The following is a 17,045-nucleotide window of genomic DNA, read 5'->3' on the forward strand; positions in this document are numbered from 1 at the left end:
TGGAGATCCTCTATACTAATCACAGTCACTGTCACCCTGCACTGGCTGATAACAGAGGACAATAGATGGAGATCCTCTATACTAATCACAGCCACTGTCACCCTGCACTGGCTGATAACAGAGGACAATAGATGGAGATCCTCTATAGTAATCACAGCCACTGTCACCCTGTACTGGCTGATAACAGAGGACAATAGATGGAGATCCTCTATACTAATCACAGCCACTGTCACCCTGCACTGGCTGATAACAGAGGACAATAGATGGAGATCCTCTATAGTAATCACAGCCACTGTCACCCTGTACTGGCTGATAACAGAGGACAATAGATGGAGATCCTCTATACTAATCACAGTCACTGTCACCCTGCACTGGCTGATAACAGAGGACAATAGATGGAGATCCTCTATACTAATCACAGTCACTGTCACCCTGTACTGGCTGATAACAGAGGACAATAGATGGAGATTCTCTATACTAATCACAGTCACTGTCACCCTGCACTGGCTGATAACAGAGGACAATAGATGGAGATCCTCTATACTAATCACAGCCACTGTCACCCTGCACTGGCTGATAACAGAGGACAATAGATGGAGATCCTCTATAGTAATCACAGCCACTGTCACCCTGAACTGGCTGATAACAGAGGACAATAGATGGAGATCCTCTATACTAATCACAGCCACTGTCACCCTGCACTGGCTGATAACAGAGGACAATAGATGGAGATCCTCTATACTAATCACAGCCACTGTCACCCTGCACTGGCTGATAACAGAGGACAATAGATGGAGATCCTCTATACTAATCACAGTCACTGTCACCCTGCACTGGCTGATAACAGAGGACAATAGATGGAGATCCTCTATACTAATCACAGTCACTGTCACCCTGCACTGGCTGATAACAGAGGAAAATAGATGGAGATCCTCTATACTAATCACAGTCACTGTCATCCTGTACTGGCTGATAACAGAGGACAATAGATGGAGATCCTCTATACTAATCACAGCCATTGTCACCCTGCACTGGCTGATAACAGAGGACAATAGATGGAGAGCCTCTATACTAATCACAGCCACTGTCACCCTGCACTGGCTGATAACAGAGGACAATAGATGGAGATCCTCTATATTAATCACAGTCACTGTCACCCTGCACTGGCTGATAACAGAGGACAATAGATGGAGATCCTCTATAGTAATCACAGCCACTGTCACCCTGCACTGGCTGATAACAGAGGACAATAGATGGGGATCCTCTATACTAATCACAGTCACTGTCACCCTGCACTGGCTGATAACAGAGGACAATAGATGGAGATCCTCTATACTAATCACAGCCACTGTCACCCTGCACTGGCTGATAACAGAGGACAATAGATGGAGATCCTCTATACTAATCACAGCCACTGTCACCCTGCACTGGCTGATAACAGAGGACAATAGATGGAGATCCTCTATACTAATCACAGCCACTGTCATCCTGCACTGGCTGATAACAGAGGACAATAGATGGGGATCCTCTATACTAATCACAGTCACTGTAACCCTGCACTGGCTGATAACAGAGGACAATAGATGGAGATCCTCTATACTAATCACAGCCACTGTCACCCTGCACTGGCTGATAACAGAGGACAATAGATGGAGATCCTCCATACTAATCACAGCCACTGTCACCCTGCACTGGCTGATAACAGAGGACAATAGATGGAGATCATCTATACTAATCACAGCCACTGTCACCCTGCACTGGCTGATAACAGAGGACAATAGATGGAGATCCTCTATACTAATCACAGCCACTGTCACCCTGCACTGGCTGATAACAGAGGACAATAGATGGGGATCCTCTATACTAATCACAGCCACTGTCACCCTGCACTGGCTGATAACAGAGAAAAATAGATGGAGATCCTCTATACTAATCACAGCCACTGTCATCCTGCACTGGTTGATAACAGAGGACAATAGATGGGGATCCTCTATACTAATCACAGCCACTGTCACCCTGCACTGGCTGATAACAGAGGACAATAGATGGAGATCATCTATACTAATCACAGCCACTGTCACCCTGCACTGGCTGATAACAGAGGACAATAGATGGAGATCCTCTATACTAATCACAGCCACTGTCATCCTGCACTGGCTGATAACAGAGGACAATAGATGGGGATCCTCTATACTAATCACAGCCACTGTCACCCTGCACTGGCAGATAACAGAGGACAATAGATGGAGATCATCTATACTAATCACAGTCACTGTCACCCTGCACTGGCTGATAACAGAGGACAATAGATGGAGATCCTCTATACTAATCACAGTCACTGTCACCCTGCACTGGCTGATAACAGAGGACAATAGATGGAGATCCTCTATACTAATCACAGTCACTGTCACCCTGCACTGGCTGATAACAGAGGACAATAGATGGAGATCATCTATACTAATCACAGCCACTGTCACCCTGCACTGGCTGATAACAGAGGACAATAGATGGAGATCCTCTATACTAATCACAGCCACTGTCATCCTGCACTGGCTGATAACAGAGGACAATAGATGGGGATCCTCTATACTAATCACAGCCACTGTCACCCTGCACTGGCAGATAACAGAGGACAATAGATGGAGATCATCTATACTAATCACAGTCACTGTCACCCTGCACTGGCTGATAACAGAGGACAATAGATGGAGATCCTCTATACTAATCACAGCCACTGTCACCCTGCACTGGCTGATAACAGAGGACAATAGATGGAGATCCTCTATACTAATCACAGTCACTGTCACCCTGCACTGGCTGATAACAGAGGACAATAGATGGAGATCATCTATACTAATCACAGCCACTGTCACCCTGCACTGGCTGATAACAGAGGACAATAGATGGAGATCCTCTATACTAATCACAGCCACTGTAACCTGCACTGGCTGATAACAGAGGACAATAGATGGAGATCCTCTATACTAATCACAGCCACTGTCATCCTGCACTGGCTGATAACAGAGGAAAATAGATGGAGATCCTCTATACTAATCACAGCCACTGTCATCCTGCACTGGCTGATAACAGAGGACAATAGATGGGGATCCTCTATACTAATCACAGCCACTGTCACCCTGCACTGGCTGATAACAGAGGACAATAGATGGAGATCATCTATACTAATCACAGCCACTGTCACCCTGCACTGGCTGATAACAGAGGACAATAGATGGAGATCCTCTATACTAATCACAGCCACTGTCATCCTGCACTGGCTGATAACAGAGGACAATAGATGGAGACCCTCTATACTAATCACAGTCACTGTCATCCTGTACTGGCTGATAACAGAGGACAATAGATGGAGATCATCTATACTAATCACAGTCACTGTCACCCTGCACTGGCTGATAACAGAGGACAATAGATGGAGATCCTCTATACTAATCACAGCCACTGTCACCCTGCACTGGCTGATAACAGAGGACAATAGATGGAGATCATCTATACTAATCACAGCCACTGTCATCCTGCACTGGCTGATAACAGAGGACAATAGATGGAGATCCTCTATACTAATCACAGCCACTGTCATCCTGCACTGGCTGATAACAGAGGACAATAGATGGAGACCCTCTATACTAATCACAGTCACTGTCATCCTGTACTGGCTGATAACAGAGGACAATAGATGGAGATCATCTATACTAATCACAGTCACTGTCACCCTGCACTGGCTGATAACAGAGGACAATAGATGGAGATCCTCTCTACTAATCACAGTCACTGTCACCCTGCACTGGCTGATAACAGAGGACAATAGATGGAGATCATCTATACTAATCACAGCCACTGTCACCCTGCACTGGCTGATAACAGAGGAAAATAGATGGAGATCCTCTATACTAATCACAGCCACTGTCACCCTGCACTGGCTGATAACAGAGGACAATAGATGGAGACCCTCTATACTAATCACAGCCACTGTCATCCTGCACTGGCTGATAACAGAGGACAATAGATGGAGATCATCTATACTAATCACAGTCACTGTCACCCTGCACTGGCTGATAACAGAGGACAATAGATGGAGATCCTCTATACTAATCACAGTCACTGTCACCCTGTACTGGCTGATAACAGAGGACAATAGATGGAGATCCTCTATACTAATCACAGTCACTGTCACCCTGCACTGGCTGATAACAGAGGACAATAGATGGAGATCCTCTATACTAATCACAGCCACTGTCACCCTGCACTGGCTGATAACAGAGGACAATAGATGGAGATCCTCTATAGTAATCACAGCCACTGTCACCCTGTACCGGCTGATAACAGAGGACAATAGATGGAGATCCTCTATACTAATCACAGCCACTGTCACCCTGCACTGGCTGATAACAGAGGACAATAGATGGAGATCCTCTATACTAATCACAGCCACTGTCACCCTGCACTGGCTGATAACAGAGGACAATAGATGGAGATCCTCTATACTAATCACAGTCACTGTCACCCTGCACTGGCTGATAACAGAGGACAATAGATGGAGATCCTCTATACTAATCATATTCACTGTCACCCTGCACTGGCTGATAACAGAGGAAAATAGATGGAGATCCTCTATACTAATCACAGTCACTGTCACCCTGCACTGGCTGATAACAGAGGACAATAGATGGAGATCCTCTATACTAATCACAGTCACTGTCACCCTGCACTGGCTGATAACAGAGGACAATAGATGGAGATCCTCTATACTAATCACAGTCACTGTCACCCTGTACTGGCTGATAACAGAGGACAATAGATGGAGATTCTCTATACTAATCACAGTCACTGTCACCCTGCACTGGCTGATAACAGAGGACAATAGATGGAGATCCTCTATACTAATCACAGCCACTGTCACCCTGCACTGGCTGATAACAGAGGACAATAGATGGAGATCCTCTATAGTAATCACAGCCACTGTCACCCTGTACTGGCTGATAACAGAGGACAATAGATGGAGATCCTCTATACTAATCACAGCCACTGTCACCCTGCACTGGCTGATAACAGAGGACAATAGATGGAGATCCTCTATACTAATCACAGCCACTGTCACCCTGCACTGGCTGATAACAGAGGACAATAGATGGAGATCCTCTATACTAATCACAGTCACTGTCACCCTGCACTGGCTGATAACAGAGGACAATAGATGGAGATCCTCTATACTAATCATATTCACTGTCACCCTGCACTGGCTGATAACAGAGGAAAATAGATGGAGATCCTCTATACTAATCACAGTCACTGTCATCCTGTACTGGCTGATAACAGAGGACAATAGATGGAGATCCTCTATACTAATCACAGCCATTGTCACCCTGCACTGGCTGATAACAGAGGACAATAGATGGAGAGCCTCTATACTAATCACAGCCACTGTCACCCTGCACTGGCTGATAACAGAGGACAATAGATGGAGATCCTCTATATTAATCACAGTCACTGTCACCCTGCACTGGCTGATAACAGAAGACAATAGGTGGAGATCCTCTATAGTAATCACAGCCACTGTCACCCTGCACTGGCTGATAACAGAGGACAATAGATGGAGATCCTCAACACTAATCACAGCCACTGTCACCCTGCACTGGCTGATAACAGAGGACAATAGATGTAGATCCTCTATAGTAATCACAGCCACTGTCACCCTGCACTGGCTGATAACAGAGGACAATAGATGGAGATCCTCTATACTAATCACAGTCACTGTAACCCTGCACTGGCTGATAACAGAGGACAATAAATGGAGATCCTCTATACTAATCACAGTCACTGTCACCCTGCACTGGCTGATAACAGAGAACAATAGATGGGGATCCTCTATACTAATCACAGTCACTGTCACCCTGCACTGACTGATAACAGAGGACAATAGATGGAGATCCTCTTTACTAATAACAGCCACTGTCACCCTGCACTGGCTGATAACAGAGGACAATAGATGGAGATCCTGTATACTAATCACAGTCACTGTCACCCTGTACTGCCTGATAACAAAGGACAATAGATGGAGATCCTCTATACTAATCACAGTCACTGTCACCCTGCACTGGCTGATAACAGAGGACAATAGATGGAGATCCTCTATACTAATCACAGTCACTGTCACCCTGCACTGGCTGATAACAGAGGACAATAGATGGAGATCCTCTATACTAATCACAGTCACTGTCATCCTGTACTGGCTGATAACAGAGGACAATAGATGGAGATCCTCTATATTAATCACAGTCACTGTCACCCTGCACTGACTGATAACAGAGGACAATAGATGGAGATCCTCTTTACTAATAACAGCCACTGTCACCCTGCACTGGCTGATAACAGAGGACAATAGATGGAGATCCTGTATACTAATCACAGTCACTGTCACCCTGTACTGCCTGATAACAAAGGACAATAGATGGAGATCCTCTATACTAATCACAGTCACTGTCACCCTGCACTGGCTGATAACAGAGGACAATAGATGGAGATCCTCTATACTAATCACAGTCACTGTCATCCTGTACTGGCTGATAACAGAGGACAATAGATGGAGATCCTCTATACTAATCACAGTCACTGTAACCCTGCACTGGCTGATAACAGAGGACAATAGATGGAGAGCCTCTATACTAATCACAGCCACTGTCACCCTGCACTGGCTGATAACAGAGGACAATAGATGGAGATCCTCTATATTAATCACAGTCACTGTCACCCTGCACTGGCTGATAACAGAGGACAATAGGTGGAGATCCTCTATAGTAATCACAGCCACTGTCACCCTGCACTGGCTGATAACAGAGGACAATAGATGGAGATCCTCAACACTAATCACAGCCACTGTCACCCTGCACTGGCTGATAACAGAGGACAATAGATGTAGATCCTCTATAGTAATCACAGCCACTGTCACCCTGCACTGGCTGATAACAGAGGACAATAGATGGAGATCCTCTATACTAATCACAGTCACTGTAACCCTGCACTGGCTGATAACAGAGGACAATAAATGGAGATCCTCTATACTAATCACAGTCACTGTCACCCTGCACTGGCTGATAACAGAGAACAATAGATGGGGATCCTCTATACTAATCACAGTCACTGTCACCCTGCACTGACTGATAACAGAGGACAATAGATGGAGATCCTCTTTACTAATAACAGCCACTGTCACCCTGCACTGGCTGATAACAGAGGACAATAGATGGAGATCCTGTATACTAATCACAGTCACTGTCACCCTGTACTGCCTGATAACAAAGGACAATAGATGGAGATCCTCTATACTAATCACAGTCACTGTCACCCTGCACTGGCTGATAACAGAGGACAATAGATGGAGATCCTCTATACTAATCACAGTCACTGTCATCCTGTACTGGCTGATAACAGAGGACAATAGATGGAGATCCTCTATACTAATCACAGTCACTGTAACCCTGCACTGACTGATAACAGAGGACAATAGATGGAGATCCTCTATACTAATCACAGTCACTGTCATCCTGTACTGGCTGATAACAGAGGACAATAGATGGAGATCCTCTATACTAATCACAGTCACTGTCACCCTGCACTGGCTGATAACAGAGGACAATAGATGGAGATCCTCTATACTAATCACAGTCACTGTCATCCTGTACTGGCTGATAACAGAGGACAATAGATGGAGATCCTCTATACTAATCACAGCCACTGTCACCCTGCACTGGCTGATAACAGAGGACAATAGATGGAGATCCTCTATAGTAATCACAGCCACTGTCACCCTGTACTGGCTGATAACAGAGGACAATAGATGGAGATCCTCTATACTAATCACAGCCACTGTCACCCTGCACTGGCTGATAACAGAGGACAATAGATGGAGATCCTCTATACTAATCACAGCCACTGTCACCCTGCACTGGCTGATAACAGAGGACAATAGATGGAGATCCTCTATACTAATCACAGTCACTGTCACCCTGCACTGGCTGATAACAGAGGACAATAGATGGAGATCCTCTATACTAATCACAGCCATTGTCACCCTGCACTGGCTGATAACAGAGGACAATAGATGGAGAGCCTCTATACTAATCACAGCCACTGTCACCCTGCACTGGCTGATAACAGAGGACAATAGATGGAGATCCTCTATATTAATCACAGTCACTGTCACCCTGCACTGGCTGATAACAGAGGACAATAGATGGAGATCCTCTATAGTAATCACAGCCACTGTCACCCTGCACTGGCTGATAACAGAGGACAATAGATGGAGATCCTCAACACTAATCACAGCCACTGTCACCCTGCACTGGCTGATAACAGAGGACAATAGATGTAGATCCTCTATAGTAATCACAGCCACTGTCACCCTGCACTGGCTGATAACAGAGGACAATAGATGGAGATCCTCTATACTAATCACAGTCACTGTCACCCTGCACTGGCTGATAACAGAGGACAATAGATGGAGATCCTCTATACTAATCACAGTCACTGTAACCCTGCACTGGCTGATAACAGAGGACAATAAATGGAGATCCTCTATACTAATCACAGTCACTGTCACCCTGCACTGACTGATAACAGAGGACAATAGATGGAGATCCTCTTTACTAATAACAGCCACTGTCACCCTGCACTGGCTGATAACAGAGGACAATAGATGGAGATCCTGTATACTAATCACAGTCACTGTCACCCTGTACTGCCTGATAACAAAGGACTATAGATGTCACAGTACAGGGATAATTCACACAGTGATTTTACAGTACAGGGATAATACATGCAGTGGTGACACAATACAGGGATAATACACACAGTGGTGTCACAGTACAGGGATAATACACACAGTGATGTCACAGTACAGGGATAATACACACAGCGATTTCACAGTACAGGGATAATGCACTCAGTGATGTCACAGTACAGGGATAATACACACAGTGATGTCACAGTACAGGGATAATACACACAGTGATTTCACTGTACAGGGATAATACACAAAGTGATGTCACAGTACAGGGAGAATACACAAAGTGATTTCACAGTACAGGGATAATACACACAGTGATGTCAAGTACAATGAGAATACACACTGTGATGTCACAGTACAGGGATAATGCACACAGTAATGTCACAGTACCAAGATAATACACACCGTGATGTCACAGTACAGGTATAATACACACAGTGATTTCACAGTACAGGGATAATACACAGTGATGTCACACTACGGGGAGAATACACACAGTGATGTCACAGTACAGGGATAATGCACACAGAAATGTCACAGTACCGAGATAATACACACAGTGATTTCACAGTACAGGGATAATACACGCAGTGATGTCACAGTACAGGGATTATGCACACAGTGATGTCACAGTACAGGGATAATACACACAGTGATTTCACAGTACAGGGATAATACACTCAGTGATGTCACAGTACAGGGATAATGCAGACAGAGATTTCACAGTACAGGGATAACACACGCTGTGGTGTCACGCGGAGTGGTGTCACAGTACAGGGATAACACACGCTGTGGTGTCACAGTACAGGGATAATACACACAGTGGTGTCACAGTACAGGGATAATACACACAGTGATGTCACAGTACAGGAACAATACACACAGTGATGTCACAGATCAGGGTTAATACACACAGTGATGTCACAGTACAGGGATAATACACACAGTGATTTCACAGTACCGGGATAATACACACAGTGATTTCACTGTACAAGTATAATACACGCAGTGATGTCACAGTACAGGGATAATGCACACAGGGATGTCACAGTACAGGGATAATACACACAGTGATGTCACAGTACAGGGATAATACAGACAGTGATTTCACAGTACAGTGATCATTCACGCAGTGGTGTCACAGTACAGAGATATTACACACAGTGATGTCACAGTACAGGGATAATACACACAGTAATTTCACAGTACCGGGATAATACACACAGTGATGTCACAGTACAGTGATAATACACACAGTGATGTCACAGTACAGGGATAATACAGACAGTGATTTTACAGTACAGGGATCATTCACGCAGTGGTGTCACAGTACAGAGATATTACACACAGTGATGTCACAGTACAGGGATAATACACACAGTGATTTCACAGTACCGGGATAATACACACAGTGATGTCACAGTACAGGGATAATACACACAGTGATTTCACAGTACAGGGATAATACACGCAATGATGTCACAGTACAGTGATAATGCACACAGTGATGTCACAGTACAGGGATAATGCACACTGTAATGTCACAGTTCAGGGATAATACAGACAGTGATTTCACAGTACAGGGATAATTCGTGCAGTGGTGTCACAGTACAGGGATAATGCACACAGTCATGTCACAGTACCGAGATAATACACACAGTGAATTCACAGTACAGGGATAATGCACAAAGTGATTTCACAGTACAGGGAAAATGCACATAGTGATATCACAGTACGGAGATAATACACACAGTGATTTCACAGTACAGAGATAATACACACAGTGATGTCACAGTACAGGGATATAACACAATGATTTCACATTACAGGGATAATACACACAGTGATGTCACAGTACAGGGATAATACACACAGTCATGTCACAGTACAGGGATAATACACACAGTGATGTCACAGTACCGACGTAATACACACAGTGATTTCACAGTACAGGGATAATACACGCAGTGATGTCAAAGAACAGGGATAATACACTTAGTGATGTCACAGAACAGGGATAATACACACAGTGATGTCACAGTACAGGAACAATACACACAGTGATGTCACAGTACAGGGATAATACACGCAGTGATGTCACAACACAGGGATAATACACACAGTGATGTCACAGTACAGGAACAATACACACAATGATGTCACAGTACAGGGATAATACACGCTGTGATGTCACAGTACAGGGATTATGCACACAGTAATATCACAGTACAGGGATAATACACACAGTGATGTCACAGTACAGGAACAATACACACAGTGATGTCACAGTACAGGGATAACACACGCAGTGATGTCACAGTACAGGGATAATGCACACAGTGATGTCACAGTACAGGGATAATACACACAGTGATGTCACAGTACAGGGATAATACACACAGTGATGTCACAGTACAGGGATAATACACACAGTGATGTCACAGTACATTGATAATACACACAGTGATTTCACAGTACAGGGATAATACACTCAGTGATGTCAAAGTACAGGCATAATGCACACAGTGATGTAACAGTACCGAGATAATACACACAGTGATGTCACAGTCCAGAGACAATACACGCAGTGATGTCACAGTGCAGAATTAATGGACACAGTGATGTCAAAGTACAGGGATAATGCACACAGTGATGTCACAGTACAGGGATAATACACACAGTGCTGTCACAGTACAGGGATAATACACACAGTGATGTCACAGTACAGGGATAATACACACAGTGATGTCACAGTACAGGGATATTGCACACAGTGATGTCACAGTACAGGGATAATACATACAGTGAGGTCACGGTACAGGAACTATACACACAGTGATTTCACAGTACAGGGATAATACACAGTGATGTCAACCTGCATTCATCCCAGTAGACAGAAGTGGTCGGTCTGATGCTTGGCAGCAGCGGTCACGTCTGTGGTCAATCAGGGGCCAATGCGACCTACCTCTCATTGTTCCCTGCTGCACAGATCGGGGTCTTCTCTAGGACAGACGACGTCTCAGTCTCATCTCATCTCCCCCTCGGAGCCTCGGACGATCGCCCCCCATTCACGTTCTCACAGGATCGGTAACGACAGGAAGAGCCGAGCAGGTCATCGCGACAGTGTGCGCCCTGGGTGTGAGGAGCTGTCGTCAGGGTTTGCCTCCTGCGATTCTCCACGGCTCCACTGCTCCAGACTCAGTCTACAAAAAAAAAAATGGGCTGTTTTCCAGTACAGCCAGGAGAAATCTGACACAGAGCAGGGAGATCACTGCTCCCACCCAAATAATGGCAAACAAATGTAGGGTCCTGGAGGGGGAGGGGGCAGCATCTGTCTTACGCTGCAAAAACTGACAGGTAGATAAATTGGGGGTCCCAAGAAGTGCATCATTATCCCCGTATTGTGACATCACTGTGTGTATTATCCCTGTACTGTGACATCACTGTGTGTGTTATCCATGTACTGTGGCATCACTGTGTGTATTATCCCTGTACTGTGACATCACTGTGTGTATTATCCCTGTACTGTGACATCACTATGTGCATTATCCCTGTACTGTGACATCACTGTGTGTATTATCCCTGTATTGTGAAATAACTTTGTGTATTATCTCTGTACTGTGACATGACTGTGTGTATTATCTCTGTACTGTGGCATCACTGTGTGTATTATCCCTGTACTGTGACATCACTGTGTATATTATCCCTGTACTGTGAAATCACTGCGTGTATTATCCCTGTGCTGATATCACTGTGTGTATTATCTCTGTACTGTGACATCACTGTGTGTATTATCCCTGTACTGTGACATCACTGTGTGCATAATCCCTGTACTGTGACATCACTGCATGTATTATCCCTGTACTGTGACATCACTGTGTGTGTATTGTTCCTGTACTGTGACATCACTGTGTGTATTATCCCTGTACTGTGACATCACTGCATGTATTATTGCTGTACTGTGACATCACTGTGTGTATTGTTCCTGTACTGTGACATCATTCTGTGTATTATCCCTGTACTGTGATATCACTGTGTGTATTATCCCTGTATTGTGACATCACTGTTTGTATTATCTCTGTACTGTGACATCACTGTGTGTATTATCCCTGTACTGTGACATCACTTTGTGTATTATCTCTGTACTGTAACATCACTGTTTATTATCCCTGTACTGTGACATCACTGTCTGTATTATCCCTGTACTGTGACATCACTGTTTATTATCCCTGTACTGTGACATCACTGTGTGTATTATCCCTGTTCTGTGACATCACTGTTTATTATGCCTGTACTGTAGCATCACTGTGTGTATTATCTCTGTGCTGTGATATCACTGTTTATTATCCCTGTACTGTGACATCACTATGTGTATTATCTCGGTACTGTGATATCACTGTGTGTATTATCACTGTACTGTGACATCACTGTGTGTATTACCCCTGTACTGTGACATCACTCTGTGTTATCCCTGTACTGTGACATCACTGTGTGTATTATCTCTGTACTGTGACATCACTGTGTGTTTTATCCCGTACTGTGACATGACTGTGTGCATTATCCCTGTACAGTGACATCATTGTGTATATTATATCTGTACTGTGACATCACTCGCTGTATTATCCCTGTACTGTGACATCACTGTGTGTATTATCCCTGTACTGTGACATCACTTTTTATCATCCCTGTACTGTGACATCATTGTGTATATTATATCTGTACTGTGACATCACTGGCTGTATTATCCCTGTACTGTGACATCACTGTTTATTATCCCTGTACTGTGACATCACTGCGTGTATTATCTCTGTACTGTGACATCACTGCGTGTATTATCCCTGTACTGTGATATCACTGTGTGTATTATCCCTGTATTGTTACATCACTGTGTGTATTATCCCTGTACTGTGACATCACTGTGTGTATTATCCCTGTACTGTGATATCACTGTGTGTATTATCCCTGTACTGTGACATCACAGTGTGTATTATCCCTGTACTGTGACATCACTGTGTGTATTATCCCTGTACTGTGACATCACAGTGTGTATTATCCCTGTACTGTGACATCACAGTGTGTATTATCCCTGTACTGTGACATCACTGTGTGTATTATCCCTGTACTGTGATATCACTGTGTGTATTATCCCTGTGCTGTGACATCACTGTGTGCATTATCCCTGTACTGTGACATCACTGTGTGTATTATCCCTGTACTGTGACATCACCTTTTATCTCTAACCTCCTCGTTTGGCCTTTCGCAGCTTACTAATTCTCCAACGCATGAAGACGGGAACTCCCTCGACTTGGTCTTCTCTCCGCTTTGTGCAGTGGATGATTTTGCAAACTCCCCTCTCCCGCTCTCTGACCACAATCTTCTTTCATTCTCTATCAAGAACTGCCAGGCTGCTCAGGTCACCCCCACTGTCCAGACTTATAGAAACATACAGGCCATTAACACCCAGAAACTTATGAAGAACTTGCAGTCTTCATTGGCCCCTATCTCCTCCCTCTCATGTCCTGATTCTGCATTGAAGCATTACAATGAAACATTTCAAAGTGCCCTGGATGAATTTGCACCCCCTATACATAGAACACCACAACGCAGACGGCGACAACCCTGGCACACCCCGCAAACACGTTTCCTGCAGCGGTGCTCCAGGTGCGCCGAACGTCTGTGGAGAAAATCCAATCTACCCGAAGATTTCATCCATTATAAGTTTATGCTTAGAACATACAACACTGCCCTTCACCTCTCCAAACAAGCCTATTTCAACACCCTCATCACCTCACTGTCCAATAACCCGAAACGTCTCTTTGACACTTTTCATTCTCTTCTCAACCCAAGCGTACAGGCCCCAACCACGGAGCTCCGAGCTGACGATCTGGCCAATTACTTCAAAGAAAAAATTGACCAGATCCGACAGGAAATTATCTCCCAATCACCTCATACCATGCACTGTCCTCCCTCCCCCACTGCATCTAGCTCCCTCTCTGATTTTGAACCAGTCACAGAAGAAGAAGTAAGCAGGCTCCTTGCATCTTCTCGCCCAACTACTTGCACCAGTGACCCATTTCCGTCACATCTCCTCCAGTCCCTTTCCCCTGCTGTCACCCCTCACCTAACTAAAATATTTAACCTCTCTCTCTCTTCTGGTATTTTTCCCTCCTCATTTAAACATGCCATCATACATCCACTACTTAAAAAACCATCCCCCGACCAAAACTGTGCCGCTAACTATAGACCTGTCTCTAATCTTCCCTTCATCTCTAAACTCCTGTAATGCCTGGTCCACTCTCCTGACATCACGCCAGCCTTTCTAGAAAACACCGGCGATTGTCTAAACGCTGTGTCTGACATCATGTCCTCACTATATCTGAAACTGAACCTGTCAAAGACTGAACTCCTGGTGTTTCTTCCCTCTACTAATGTACCTATACCCGACATTGCTATTTCTGTGGGTGGCTCCACTATTACTCCCCAGCAACAGGCCCGCTGTCTTGGGGTCATACTTGATTCCGAGCTTTCCTTTGCCCCCCACATTCGATCACTGGCTCGCTCTTGTTATCTGCATCTCAAAAACATTTCTAGAATTCGACCTTTTCTTACTTTTGACTCAGCAAAAACTCTTACTGTTTCTCTTATTCATTCTCGTCTCGACTATTGTAACTCTCTTCTAATCGGTCTCCCTCTTACCAAACTCTCCCCTCTCCAATCTGTCTTGAATGCTGCAGCCAGGATCATATTCCTCACCAATCGTTACACCGATGCCTCTACCTTGTGCCAGTCATTACACTGGCTACCCATCCACTCCAGAATTCAGTATAAACTTATTGCCCTCACCCACAAAGCCCTCCATAGCTCAGCACCACCCTACATCTCCTCCCTTGTTTCAGTATACCACCCTACCCGCGCCCTCCGTTCTGCTGATGACCTGAGGTTAGTATCCTCAATAGTCAGAACCTCCCACTTCCTTCTCCAAGACTTTACACGTGCCGCGCCAATTCTTTGGAATGCACTTCCCAGGTCAATACGATTAGTCCCCAATCCCCACAATTTTAAGCGTGTCCTGAAAACGCATTTATTCAGACTGGCCTATCGCCTCAACACATTAACCTAATCTATCCCTGTGTGGCAGAGCCAAAAGTTTTACCATAACCAGATTCCCCGCATCATGTTCCCACATGCTTTATGCATCCATCAGCCCTCTGTGTCTGTACTGTTACACACTTAACATTATGGCTGGTCCATACAATCAGGGTAACTGTTACCACCCACCTTTCGTGTCTCCCTCTTTCCTCATAGACTGTAAGCTTGTGAGCAGGGCCCTCATTCCTCTTGGTATCTGTTATGATCTATGTGATTATTGTTATGCTGTAATGTCCATTGTCTGTACAAATCCCCTCTGAAATGTAAAGTGCTGCGGAATATGTCAGCGCTATAGAAATAAAATTTATTATTATTATTATTATTATTATTATTATTATTATATTATCACTGTGTGTATTATCCCTGTACTGTGACATCACTGTGTGTATTATCCCTGTACTGTGACATCACTGCGTGTATTATCCCTGTACTGTGACATCACTGTGTGTATTATCCCTGTACTGTGACATCACTGTGTGTATTATCTCTGTACTGTGACATCACTGCGTGTATTATCCCTGTACTGTTACATCACTGTGTGTATTATCCCTGTACTGTGACATCACTGTGTGTATTATCCCTGTACTGTGACATCACTGCGTGTATTATCCCTGTACTGTGACATCACTGTGTGTATTATCCCTGTACTGTGACATCACTGTGTGTATTATCTCTGTACTGTGACATCACTGCGTGTATTATCCCTGTACTGTTACATCACTGTGTGTATTATCCCTGTACTGTGACATCACTGTGTGTATTATCCCTGTACTGTGACATCACTGCGTGTATTATCTCTGTACTGTGACATCACTGCGTGTATTATCCCTGTACTGTGACATCACTGTGTGTATTATCCCTGTACTGTGACATCACTGCGTGTATTATCTCTGTACTGTGACATCACTGCGTGTATTATCCCTGTACTGTGACATTACTGTGTGTATTATCTCTGTACTGTGACAACGCTGTGTGTATCATTCCTGTGCAAAGACATCACTGTGTGTATTATCTCTGTACTGTGACATCACTGCATGTATTATCCCTGTGATATCACATCACTGTGTGTATTATCTCTGTACTGTGATATCACTGT

The 17,045-nt window shown here is 44.4% G+C and overlaps 1 protein-coding gene across 2 annotated transcripts in view; it reads right to left on the reverse strand.

Moving 5' to 3' along the window:
• The window catches only part of SCARA3 (scavenger receptor class A member 3), a 148,859-nt gene extending 136,739 nt beyond the window's left edge, over positions 1-12,120 (reverse strand). For both annotated transcript variants that reach the window (XM_073561969.1, XM_073561968.1), the window contains exon 1: positions 11,766-12,120. In XM_073561969.1, the coding sequence (XP_073418070.1) occupies positions 11,766-11,772 (7 nt within the window). In that variant the 5' untranslated portion in view covers positions 11,773-12,120. The remainder of the gene's footprint in view (positions 1-11,765) is intronic.
• Positions 12,121-17,045: the final 4,925 nt, after the last annotated feature.

Source organism: Dendrobates tinctorius, unplaced genomic scaffold, assembly GCF_039654945.1.
Source record: "Dendrobates tinctorius isolate UK_male_01 unplaced genomic scaffold, ASM3965494v1 ptg000332l, whole genome shotgun sequence".
Taxonomy (NCBI): Eukaryota; Metazoa; Chordata; class Amphibia; order Anura; family Dendrobatidae; genus Dendrobates; species Dendrobates tinctorius.